Source organism: Neophocaena asiaeorientalis, unplaced genomic scaffold (assembly GCF_003031525.2).
Source record: "Neophocaena asiaeorientalis asiaeorientalis breed wild unplaced genomic scaffold, Neophocaena_asiaeorientalis_V1.1 scaffold357, whole genome shotgun sequence".
NCBI lineage: Eukaryota > Metazoa > Chordata > Mammalia > Artiodactyla > Phocoenidae > Neophocaena > Neophocaena asiaeorientalis.
In genome coordinates, this window is record NW_020173270.1 from 2,789,256 (window position 1) to 2,802,252 (window position 12,997).

General features: G+C 46.7%; 1 protein-coding gene across 1 annotated transcript in view; it reads right to left on the reverse strand.

The window, feature by feature from the left end:
- The window catches only part of ADGRE1 (adhesion G protein-coupled receptor E1), a 45,594-nt gene that overhangs the window by 26,983 nt on the left and 5,614 nt on the right, over nucleotides 1–12,997 (reverse strand). The window contains exons 3-8 of the mRNA XM_024745766.1: nucleotides 8,207–8,353; nucleotides 5,314–5,469; nucleotides 5,071–5,190; nucleotides 3,274–3,420; nucleotides 1,038–1,187; nucleotides 11–151 (exon numbers count right to left, since the gene is read on the reverse strand). Coding sequence (XP_024601534.1) covers nucleotides 11–151; nucleotides 1,038–1,187; nucleotides 3,274–3,420; nucleotides 5,071–5,190; nucleotides 5,314–5,469; nucleotides 8,207–8,353 — 861 coding nt within the window. The remainder of the gene's footprint in view (nucleotides 1–10; nucleotides 152–1,037; nucleotides 1,188–3,273; nucleotides 3,421–5,070; nucleotides 5,191–5,313; nucleotides 5,470–8,206; nucleotides 8,354–12,997) is intronic.

Genomic DNA, 12,997 nt, shown 5'->3' on the forward strand with positions numbered 1-12,997 from the left:
CTCCACTCACCTATGCAGTCCACTTTTGGGTCTATGGAGTTGAGCTGTCCGTTACTTGGTGCAAAACCAAGGTGGCAGGTACAAAAGTAGCTCCCGGGGGTGTTGGTGCATGTCGCATTGAAAAGGCACTTATCAAGGCACTCATCAATATCTGTGGAGTAGAGAATGGGCATGAGGCAGAGTGGGCCACCAAGGCAACAAAAATCATGCTTCGCCTTCCAAAGCAGAGAGTGGTCGCTAAAACGTGGCATCCCAACCAGGAACTACATTTCCCAGAATGCTCCGCATCTAGATGGGATCATGTGACTAGCTTTCACTTATGGGAACATGACATATGTCACTTCTGGGCCAAGGTGGTTAAGAAGTGGGTGTGCCTTTTCTCTCTTTCCCCACCCCTGGCTGGAACCAGGAATTCTAATGCCCTAAGGGATAGAAGAACCAAGAGATACAAGGAGACTGGACACCTGTGGAGGAAAGCTGCCCTTTGGCCGAGTATATCCATATTGGATTCATTTGAGAGTAAGAAATTTCTATTATGTTGAACTAGTGGTTCTCAACTGAGGGAGATTTGCCCCTCTGGGGACCTTGGGCAATGTCTGGAGACATTTTTGTTGGTCGCTGGGATCCAATGGATCGAGGCAAAAGATCCTATAATGCACAGGACAGTCCCCCAGAACAAAGAGCTATCCAGACCCAAAAGTCAATAGTACCAAAGTTGAGGAACCCTGACCTAACTAATCTCCCTCAGAGGGTTTCTGAACCAGCTGCCATGCTCTGAGGAAGCCCAAGCAGCCATGAGGAAGAGTTCATAAGGAAAACTGAAGGGCCAACTGAGCTTCCAGCCAGAGACCAGTACCAACTACCAGCCATGTAAGCAAGGTCGTTTAGCACCTGCTAACCATCCTACTGCCCCAGAAACTCCATACGGTCAACCCACAGAATCACGGGCAAGAACAATTGATTGTTGATATAAGCCACTACATTTCAGGGTAGTTTGACCTCTGCTGAGAAGTCCCCAAAATGGCTGGAAGAGTTACCTGTACACTTGAAAGCCTCAGGTTTGTCAGGGCTCCACAAATCAGGTGAAAAGAACCCTGGCAGGCAGGAGCAACTGTATTTTCCCGGGATGTTGGTGCAGACGGAACTGGGACCACAAAGTGTGGAGTTCCTGGAACATTCATCCACATCTAAGCAGAAAATCAAAAGGATGAAGGAGGCTGAGGCTACAGCAGCAGTTCATAGCCCTACCACTGACCTAAAGCCAATGGGTTTCCCCAGCTCCTCTGGGCTCACCTTCTTAAACACATTTGCATCACTATGAAAAGGAAACATTTAGAGGCGTGTGTATGACCCATGCAAATCTTCTGATGAGGCTCCCCACAGCTCAGGATAGAATCCATACTCCTCATTAGAACATATAAGACCTTAAGAGTCTGTTCCCAGCTGAGCTCATCCTTTCCTTCTAATCCCTTCATAATTCATGACCTGGATTCATCGATTACCTGTAGGTGCACAAAGGCTCATTCTCTCTCACCTGTGTTCCCTCAGCCTCAAACCCGTTAATGAATCTCAATTCCTCTCCAAGAAATCACTATATCAGAGTGGAGGGGTAAAGAGCATGGACATCTTGAGTTCAAAGCCTGGCTCTGCCCCCTTATAATCTGTGTGTTACTGGGTGCTATGGAGTGAATTATGTCACCTCCCCCCAAATTCATATGTTGAAGCCCTACCCCCCAGTGGGATGGCATTTGGATGTGTAAAATAATTAGGTTTAGATGAGGTCATGAAGGTGGGATCCTCATGAGGGAGAAGGAGAAGAAACACAAGCGCTCTCTCTGCCATGGGAGAACACAGCAAGAAGGCAGTCGTGTACAAGCCAGGAAGAGAGCTGTTTCCAGAACCCTACCATGCTGACACCTTGATCCTGGACTTCCAGCCTCCAAAACTGTGAGATAATAAGCCCCCCAGTCTCTGGTACTTTGTTATGGCAGCCTGAGCTGACTAATACACTGGACAAGAGAATTCATCTCCGTGTCTCCTTTTCCTCATCTGTGAAATGAAAGTAATCATAGAACCCACCCCATAGTGTTGTTCAGAGGATTACATAAGATGATACATTATCTTTAAACACTCAGAACAGAACCTGGGACAGAGCAAGTACTAGGTTAAGTATTTGTTGACTAAAATAAAAAGTTAATGGCAAACGTGTTGAGCTTTCTTTGTGGCAGGCAATGAGGAAGATCCTTTACATTCATCCACTCAACAACGCTCCCAGCAGCCCTGTGAGGGGCAAACTAATATTTCCATTTTTCAGAGGAGGAAACTGAGGCTTCAGAATTGTGCAAAGTCACATAGGTTGTGAAAGGCACAACCGGGATTTAAATTCAGGTTCTGTCTGGCTCTGGAATTTTTACATGACAGCTTTCCAGGCTGTCTTGAGTCTCAGAGACTGGAAATTTGGTGATTAAATTGATATCTGTCCTGCACAAGCCCACCCTGAGTTACCAGCAGGTGTAGCCTCATTCAGAGGCAGCAGATCATGGTAGCTGAGGTATGAAGTCATGCTAGGCATAGTTCTACCATGACTCTCTTATTTCCTTTCTATTTGACCTTGGGAGAGGTGATTCCACCACAAGGGAGCCTCAGTTTCCTCATCTATAATATGGGTATAAAATACCACTGATAGCATCAGGTTGTTGGGACGACTGAATGAGCACATATATAGAAGAGTTTAGTGCCTTGGCTGGGATCCTGCCTTTAGGACTGTGTACCTGCTGTTTCCCCCTCCTGGAACACCCTTCCCCAGAAAACCCGTATCTCACTCCCTTCAGGTCTTTTCTCAAATATCAACTTCTCAGCATGGCCTTTCCCTACCACGCTCTTAAAACTACAACTTCACCCTCGAGTATTCCCTACCCACCTCTCCTGCCTTCTTTGTCGTCATCTCCTTTAACTATCCCTGACACACAATATGTCCATGAACGTATTTTGTTTGTTCCCTATCTCTCCCCACACTGGATGATAAGTTCCATGACAACAAGTATTTTTGCCTGCATTACACACTGCTGCATCCTCCATCCCTAGAATAGTGCTTGGCATGTAGTAGGTGTTCAGGAAGTGTTTGTTGAATGAATGAATGCATGAATGATTATTGACTTCAGCTTTGCAGATGAGGGCTTTGAATTCAGCTGAGACCCACCTCAAATCCTCCCCCACCACTGGTGTCTTTGCAAACAGATTGGACTTGATTCCCCAAGAGACCCATGAACCTACCTTCACAAATCTCTCCCAGGTCCTGGAAACTCATCTTTCCCCTGCTGGATTCAAATCCTGGGTTGCAGGCACAAGAGTAGCTTCCAAGACTATTGTGGCAAGTTGAATGCTCTGGGCAAGTTCTGGGATCAGCACATTCGTCCACATCTGGTGAGTGGAAATGGAAACCCCAGTCAAGGCAGAGGAAGCAGTGAGGACAGGAGACTGCAATCAGGAGATTCACTCCACCTGTTCTCCACCTGATGCTCCCCAATGCCCAGACTTTCCCCTTCTCTCTAACGTCCTTGCATCTAAGCATGGTCTTGAGAATAATGCTGGCCAACCGTATGCAAGCAAAATGGTGGCAAATAGTTTCAAGTCACAATGATCATAGATTGCAGAAATGGCTGTCATCCTTTACTCCTCCCTGTGTCCACAACTTGGGATGAGGTTTGTGCTGTACCATGCGACATTGCCACTCCTCTCTTTAAGATGTGGAGTTTGTTTCCCCAGCCCTTGACTGTAGCTGGCTCTATGACTTGCATTGGTCAATAAATATGGCAGAAGCAACGTGGTGCCAGTTCCAAACTTAGACCTCAAAAAACTTACTTGCTTCTGCTCACACTTTGGACCCCTTCCTCCTGCCATATGAACAAACCCCAGGTTAATTTTTTAAAAAAATACAAAGTGCAAGAGAGTTGGATCATCCCAGATGAGCCCCAGATATGTGAGACCCACAGCTGTCCACAAACACATGAACAAGCCCAGTGGAGACCCAAAGAACTGACCAGCAGAGCCCAACCTAAACTGCCAACATGTGGAATCCAGAACTAAACAAATGGTGGTTGTTTTAACCACCAACTTCTGGGGTGATCTGTTACTCAGCAATAGCTAACTGCTACAAATAGATCAGAAAAGTCAGAGATGACTTCAAATATCTCTAAATCCAAGTCAAGGGGGTATGTTGAGGGCTTGATCACTCCATGCCTTGCTTGATAGAGTCACCCTCCCTTTAAATAAATAATAGTGCTGCAGCAGACTCGGGAAGATGGAGCCCTTGTCTCTTGGAGAGAATAATCTGGCTGCAGTGCAGAGGATAGATTCAAGGGATCAACACTAGAAAAAGGGAGAGACTAGTGAGGAGGCTGTTGCAATATTGATGAAACCTAAACCAAGGATGGAAAAGAGTGAAGAGATTCAAGACATATTTCGCAGGCATTTTGCCCAATGACATGATGACTGATTTAATATGGAAGGGGAGGGAGGATCAAGAGTAACTCTCAGGTCTTCATTCAAATACCTTTCAGGGAAAAGTTTTGAAGTTTGGGTCTGAGCTCTCCCCAGGACAGAGTTTATCTCAGTGCTACTGACACTTCAGACCAGATCATTCTTGGCTGTGGGGAGGCTGTTCTGTGCATTGGAGGATGGTTAGCAGGGTCTCTGGTCTCTACCCACCAGTTGACAGTAACACAAACCACCCGCCTCCACCACCAGTTGTGACAACCAAAAATGTCTCCAGACATTGTCAATATCTCCCCCTCACAGGGTGGTCAGTGAATCACTCTAAGGATCGAGCTCCCCCCCACCGTTACTCTCAAGTACTGCCTGACCCACTGCTTAACTCACAGTAGACCCTCAAAGGGAGTTCAAATTCAGGTTCTTCTACTTAATAGCTGTGTATTCTTAGACAAATGACTTTACCTCTCTGAGCCTCGACTGGATTATTTCTAAAATGAGGATCATAATCCCTACCACATAGGATCACTATATGAAGTTCTTAATTAATCGAGTAGGTAAAGAAGATCAGGTTCTCTATACCTTCACAGATGGAGTTTTTAGAGGTGTATCCAACTTGGCAGCTGCACCTGTAGCTTCCCAAAGAGTTGATACACTCAGAGTGCTCTGGGCAGACCCCACTGTTGAGGCATTCATTAATGTCTGAGGAGCAGTGGAGGACATCGGGGAGACAAAAGATTAGGTGTCTATGGTTAGAAACACAGGTACCCAACTCAGTAGGAGCTGTCCACCAAAGACCCGTGCCTGAGAGCCTGAGTGCATTACCTGTACAGGCGAAATGACCTGACTTTCCTGGGTTCCAGTTATTTCCAGTGGGAGAAGAGAAACCATGCGAACAATTGCACTTATACCTCCCCGGCAGGTTTCTGCAGACTGAGTTAGGACCACATGGTGGCTGGCTTTGAGAACATTCATCTATATCTGGAGAGAAGAAGAGTCAGAGTGTTACAAATTTTCTTCATCTTGTGAAACAGTTTGTATTTTCCAAAGTTGGTTGAAACAATGTCTTCCATCCCATATGCCCTTAATTCAAAGCCCTTTCATTGGTATTCCTTCCGTCAAGCCCTGGGGTCTATATTTCCTCCCCTTGAATCTGACCACGCTTGTGACTATGGTGGTGGTGACACTAGGTCCTAAATATACCATGCAAGTCATAAAAATGTCACACACTTCCACCTTGCTCTCTTGAGAAGCTGGTGCTCGACTCAGCCGCCACACTGTGAGGAAGCTCAACCAGCCATGAGAAAGCAGCCCACGTGGAGAAGAACTAAGACCTCCAGCCCACAGCCCTGGCAGAGCAGCCAGCCAACAGCCAGCACAAGCTTGCCAGCCTTCTGGGTGAGCCCCCTGCAAACTGGATCCTCCAGCCCCAAGTTGAGCCGACTCAACTAACAATGTGTAGAACAAAGTCAAGTCATCCTCAGCAAACTCAGTCCAAATGGAAGATTCATTCATGAGCAAAATAAATGATTGCTGGTGTTTTAATACACAAAGTTTGCTGCTCCCCAGCAATAGATAACTAGAACAGTTTCCACACTCACCTCTAGGAATTTACTCATTGAAGCACCCATAGAATTGTGCAGTCATGGTACCATGGGGTGGTCCTCCCCTAATCTCCTTCAGACCTACTCTGTCAAGTCACCCTAAATAAACACTTACGATGCACTTGTTGTGCAAACAGAACTTAAAGGCAAGTTCCCTATAGCTCCCTCCCAGCAAACTGTGCCTCTCCTAGAGAGAAATCTGTACCTGCCACTATATATCAAGATAAGATCACAGGAATGTTCATTCCAGCTTTCAGTCATGAAACATTAGAAAGACCTAGTGTCCATCAATTGCAGGCTGATTAGGTCTGGAGTTGACATAAAGAATAAGGTAGCATGGTCCTTCATTTGATAAATATCTATCAAATATTCACAATGTGTTAGATAACACAGGTCAAAGACATAGAGCGGACAAGATCCTTGCTGTAGTATCCACCATTATGTAGATGGGGAATGTTGCCCTCACCCCTTATTTAAAAACAAGGGACCAACAAGACTACTGTGCTTACTGAATAACCCATGAACTGTAGCCTAAAGATTTTGAAAAGTATGTTTGTACAGATGACCAATGAAAAGGTGCTCAACATCACTAATTATTTGAGATATGCAAACCAAAACTACAATGAGGTATCACCTCACACCAGTCAGAATGGCCATCATTAAAAAGTCTACAAATAATAAAGGCTGGAGAGGGTGTGGAGAAAAGGGAACTCTCCTACATTGTTGGTGGGAATGTAAATCGCGGCTGCCACTATGGAGACCAGTACGGCAGTTCCTCTTAAAAACTAAAAATAAAGTTACCATATGATCCAGCAATTCCACTCCTGGGCATATATCCGGACAAAACCATAATTTGAAAAGATACATGCACCCCAATATTCGTAGCAGCACTATTCACAATAGCCAAGACATGGAAGCACCCTAATTGTCCATAAACAGATGAATGGATAAAGAAGATGTGGTCCATATGTACGATGGAATATTACTCAGCCATGACAATGAATGAAATAATGCCCTTTGCAGCCATGTGGATGTACCTAGAGATTATCATACTATGTGAAGTCAGACAGAGAAAGACAAATACCGTATGATACCACCTGTATGTGGAATCTAAAATATGACACAAATGAATTTATTTGCAAGCCAGAAATAGACTCCCAGACATAGAGAACAGACTTGTCATTGCCAAGCGAGTGGAGGGGAGGACGGAATGTGAGTTTGGGATTAGTAGATGCGAAGTATCGCACATAGGATGGATAAACAGCAAGGTCCTACCGTACAGCACAGGGAACTCTATTCAGTATCCTATAATAAACCATAATGGAAAAGAATCTGAAAATACACACACACACACACACAGACACAGACACACATATACATATATATACACTACTGCATATAATCACAAATATCCTTTAATGTAGGTACTCTTATACTCCCATTTTACAGATGGAAATAGTGAGGCTTAGAGAGATTAAAGACAATCTCCCAACGCTTCACAACTGGACTGTGGCAAATAGGTAAGTGGTTGAGAGATCGCTGTTACACTCAAAAAGACCTGGGTTTGAATTCCAGTTTGACTGATCCTAAAGAAGTCGTTTCAGTTCTCCAAGCCTCGGTCTTCTCATCTGTACGGTGGAGATCATCACAACGACTACACTTGACGTAATGTGAAAATGCACATAAAGTCCCTCTCACAGGGCCTGGCACTCGACACATGCAGAAAATCTTGTGATTTGCATGGAGAGGCGACCAGAAGGAAATCAGTGGTTATTTCCAGATATTGACAAACAGCATAATTTTGTTTCTTTTTATGCTAACACTTGTCTCTAGTCATTGGAGGTTTTTGTGACCAGGAACAGTAAGAAAGAAAGAGGGGGGGAGGGGGAGGGAGGGAGGGAGGAAGGAAGGAAGGAAGGAAGGGATTAAGAAAAAAAGAAAGAGAAAGAAAGAAAGAAAGGAAGGAAGGAAGGAAGGAAGGGAGAGACAAGGAGGGAAGGAGGGAGGAAATAACGCTTGGGAGAAAAGAAAAAGTACCTACATCTGCTGCCCAACCAGCTTCCACCTGATTTTCCAACTAAATGCTAGCGGATTTTGAGGGGGCATGAACTCACCTTTGCATTCCACTTGTGGGTCCCTGAACTTCGTCTGTCCATTGCTGGACAGGAAGCCTTTTTTGCAAGTACAGTAGTAACTTGTTGAAGTGTTGGTGCAGGTTGCGTACCTCGGACACGTGGTGGTATCAGCACACCCATTCCTATCTAGGCAATGGAGAAGAAAGGATTTGGGTTAGAGCACCGAGTGGGGCTGCAAGGGAAGCCAGCGCAAGAGAAGGAAGGTGACTGTTATGGGTTGAATTGGGTCCCCCTCCCCAAAATGTTGAAGTTATTGAAGTCCTAAACGCTGGTCCCTGAGAATGTGACCCTATTTGGAAATAGAGTCTTTGTAAATGTAATGAAGACCTAAATTAAGATGAGATTATACTGGAGCAGGGTGGTCCTTTAACCTGATAGGATTGGTGTCCTTCTAAGAACAAGAGGCGAGGCACAGAGACAGGGAGAACAGCACGTGATGATGGAGGCAGAGATCAGAAGGGTGCATCTACAAGCCAAGGACCACCAAGCGTGACCAGCAACGCCAGAAGCTAGGAGAGCTTGGAATAGATTCCCCCCTACAGCCTTGAGAGAAAGCACCTTGATTTCAGACCTCTGGCCTCCAGAACTGTGAGAGGATACATTTCTGTTGTTTTGAGCCACCTGGTTTGTGGTAATTTCAGCAGCCCTGGGAAACTGATACAGCCACCAAGGGAGCTCAGTGAAGGACCTTATAGACCCCAGACCCTTGCTGCTCCAAGTGTGGTCCACAGACCAGTAACATCTGCCTCATCTGGGATCCCCAAGAGATCTTGGGAAATCAGATGCTGATTCGGATCTCGGGATGGACTTAAGATTCTGCATTGTTAACAAGTCCCTGAATGAGTATCAGAGCTCTAGACAGAAGAGTTATGAGCGAACATTACAGCCCTGCAACTGATTTTATTGCAGCCCCTGCTGACATCCTTTTTTTTTTTTTTTTTTTTTTTGCGGTACGCGGGCCTCTCACTGTTGCGGCCTCTCCCGTGGCGGAGCACAGGCTCCGGACGCGCAGGCTCAGCGGCCACGGCTCACGGGCCCAGCCGCTCCACGGCATGTGGGATCCTCCCGGACCAGGGCGCGAACCCGAGTGCCCTGCATCAGCAGGCGGACTCTCAACCCCTGTGCCACCAGGGAAGCCCACCTGCTGACATCTTGATTTTAGCCCAGTAGGACCCATTTCGGACTTCTGACCTCCAGAGCCGTAAGATAATGTTTTTGTTATTTTAATCCACCAAGTCTATGAGAATTTGTTACAGCAGCCACAGAAAACGAATCCAGTTCCGATTATACAGCTGTGGAAAACTGAGGGTCAGAGATGTTCAGTGACTTGCGCAAGGACACACAGCTGGTGAGAGGTGGCAGCAGATCTGTCAAAATCCAAAGTGCGTGGTTTTCACTACTGCCGGGCAAGAAGAGGTGGGTCTGGCTGGAAATGGAATAAATCTTCAGGCAATTTCTAAGACAATTCTATGCAAAAACTTTTTCAATTGGTTGTTTCAAGTCTTTTGTCTTGATGGACTGTAAGCTCCCAGAAGGCAGGGGTTTGTGTCTGTCTCATTCGGTGGGTGCTCGGTAATGAAGACCTCACTGAGAAGGTAACATTTGAGCAAAGACCTAAGGGAGCTGAGTGAGTGAGCTATGAAACTATTTAAGGCAGAGGAAACAGCAAGTGCAAAGGTCCTGTGGCAGGACCATGCCTAGTGATGTCATGGAATTACAAGATGGGTGTGGTTGGAGCAGAGTGGATGACAGGTGCATGGGAGGAGGTGATATGACAAAATCACGTAGGATCTGCTGGACCATTGTAAGGTTTCAGCTTTTTATCAGAGACAGATGGGAGCCATGGGAGAGTTTGAGCAGAGGAGGAATACAGCATCACTTGGGTTTTAACATGATCCTTCTGGCCACTGGTTGGGGGATGAACTGTATCGGAGCAGAGGTAGGATGACCAGGTAGGAGGCAACTGCACTTGTCCAGGTGAGCGATGATGGTGGATACAGCCCAGGTGAGAACAGTGGCGCACATAAGGTTCTGAATTTATTCAGACGGTCATGCTAATGGGATTTGCCGATGGATTGGATGTGAGATGTAATAGAAAGAGAGAAGTCAACAGAAGTGCCCCCATCAATTAGTCAGATTTATAAAGTGCTGCAAAAACAAAAGGGACAGATTTTCATTACTAAGGTCTTGAGAGCCAGAGTCTTTGCTACCTGCACACTGCCTTATTTATCCCTTCCCTGCACTATGCCTCAGGTTGTATCTCTCTTCTCATTTCCAGCTTCCTCTTTCATCTGCAAAGGCAACATTTCTTTTTGCAGATTTACTGTGTGTTACCACTAGTGATCTCTCAACTCTGAGTTTCCCATTACTTTCTTTCTTCCTCTAGCTCAATCTCTCAGGACTCAAATCCACCCCAAACCAGAACAGCAACACGGTCCTGTGTGACCGGCCACCTGCTAGCTTCTCTGTCTCATCTTCTACCTGGTCGCACCACCCACACTCACCTCTGCTCAGTTCTCCAAATTCTTTCTGGCCTGCAGATCTTGAAACGTGCCAGAATCATGTGAGCCAATTCCTTACAATAAATATTTACATATACTTATATGTAGCTATCCATTCTATTGATTCTGTTTCGCTGGATAACCCTGACAAATACAAACACCTACTATATGCCAGGCAATATTCTAAGCCCTGTGGATTCAGCAGAGGAACAAGACATACAAAATTCCCCACCTTCACGGAGATGATAATCTGATGAGACATACAATGTCAAAACTAGGGTAGTCACTGAGAAGATAACTCATGAGCTGAAGCATACAGAAGGTGAGGGAGGGAGCCATGTATATATAGGGAGCAAAAGATTCCAGGCAGAAGGAACGGCACATGCAAAGGCCCTGGGGCAGGACAGTGCCTGGTGTGTTGCAGGACCAGCAAAGAAACCCAGGTGGCTGGAGCAGAGTGAGCGAGGGGGAGAGAGAGGGAGGAGGGGAGGGCAGGGAGGAGACAGGGCAGGTCGTGCAGGACTTTGTGGGCAGCAGGGAGGACTCAGACTTTTGCCCTGAGGGAGGAGGGAGCCCTGGAGGGCTGTGGGCAGAGGTGGGGCAGGACCTGACTCAAGGGCTCACAGGCACCCTCTGGACATTCTTAGAAGGGCAAGGAAACAGGAGACCGGGGAAGAAGCCACTTCAACAATCCAACCGAGACATGCACATGATCCTCAACCGTGAGCACAACTTAATAGATGCTCACTTAATTGACGAACATAGAAAATGAGACTCAAGGAGGCAAAGAGACTTTTAAAAATATAACTAGAACTACCATTTCCTAGGTGTCTTCCACCTGCCCAGCCCCTTCCTTAGATGTTCTGCAGTCCTCACGGTAATGCTTTGAGGACAGATGACCAAGCCATCCTGGTTTTCCCAGGACTTTCCTGGTGTTGGCACTCAAAGTCCAGAATCCTGGGAAATACCCCTTCCCTCCAGTCTGGGTCAAGCCAGGATAGTGGGTCACCCTACTTCAAGGTAAACGTTAGGACTCCTTTCTACAGACGTGGAAAGGGAGGCCCAAGAGAGTTTGTAAAACCGTTCCCAGGTCACACCACGAGTCAGGATGCAAGAGGAGAGCCAAGTAGAGTGGACGGGTGTTAAGAGCGAGACCTGTACATCATCCTGGCTGTGCTCCACCACTGGCTACCAGCTTTGGCGCAGCTGTAGCCGAGCCAAGTAAGAACCAGGTAATTTGTGATGCTCAGAGGAGGAGACAGAGGAGGAAGGGGGGAAGGAAGAGGGAGGGGAGGAAGAAGATGAGGGAGAGGGAGTGGAAAGGGGGAGGGGTTGTCATTAATCAGGTGACAAGGGAACTATATTCAATTTCTTGTAATAACCTATAATGGAAAAGAATCTGAAAAAGAATATATATACACGTGTGCGTGTGTGTGTGTGTGTGTGTGTGTGTGTAAAACAGAATCACTTTGCTGGATACCTGAAACTAACACAACATTGAATGTTAACTATACTTCAATTTTTTAAAAAAAGGGGGTGGGGGGAATTCTCTGGCAGTCCAGTAGGACTCTGTGCTTCCACTGCAGGGGGCATGGGTTTAATCCCTGGTGGGGGAATTCAGATCCCGCATGCTGCGCGGTGAGGCCAAAAGAAAAAAAAAAAGTTTTAAAAATATGGGTGGGGGGATAGCAGCGGCTCTCGGCCCTACCCCCATCCAAGTTACCTGATTGGCATCGCATCCCCGCCACTGTCTCGCTGGCCTAGAAGTACGGCCTGACAGATGCAGGAGTGTAACGGTCTCTGAGCAGGTGAACCTCTGTGATGTAATTCACACTCCAGAGCTCCTCCTGGGGTCAGGCTGTGGCTGAAACTCTCCTGAAACACCTTCTGAGTGGCTAGTTCTTCCCCTGTCCAATCCTGCTTCCCTCCCTCCCCTAAAGTGTCTCCTGAGAGTCCTTCCTTACTAAATTACTCACACAAGAACCCTCACCTCAGACTCTGCTTCTATAGAAATTAACCAAAAGCAGGTGGTGGGCTTCCCTGGTGGCGCAGTGGTTGAGAGTCCGCCTGCCGATGCAGGGGACACGGGTTCGTGCCCCGGTCCGGGAGGATCCCACGTTACGCGGAGCGGCTGGGCTCGTGAGCCATGGCCCCTGGGCCTGGGCGTCCGGAGCCTGTGCTCCGCGACGGGAGAGGCCACAGCAGTGAGAGGCCCCCACACAGCAAAAAAAAAAAAAAAAAAAAAAAAAAAAAGGGGGGGATTCTTTTT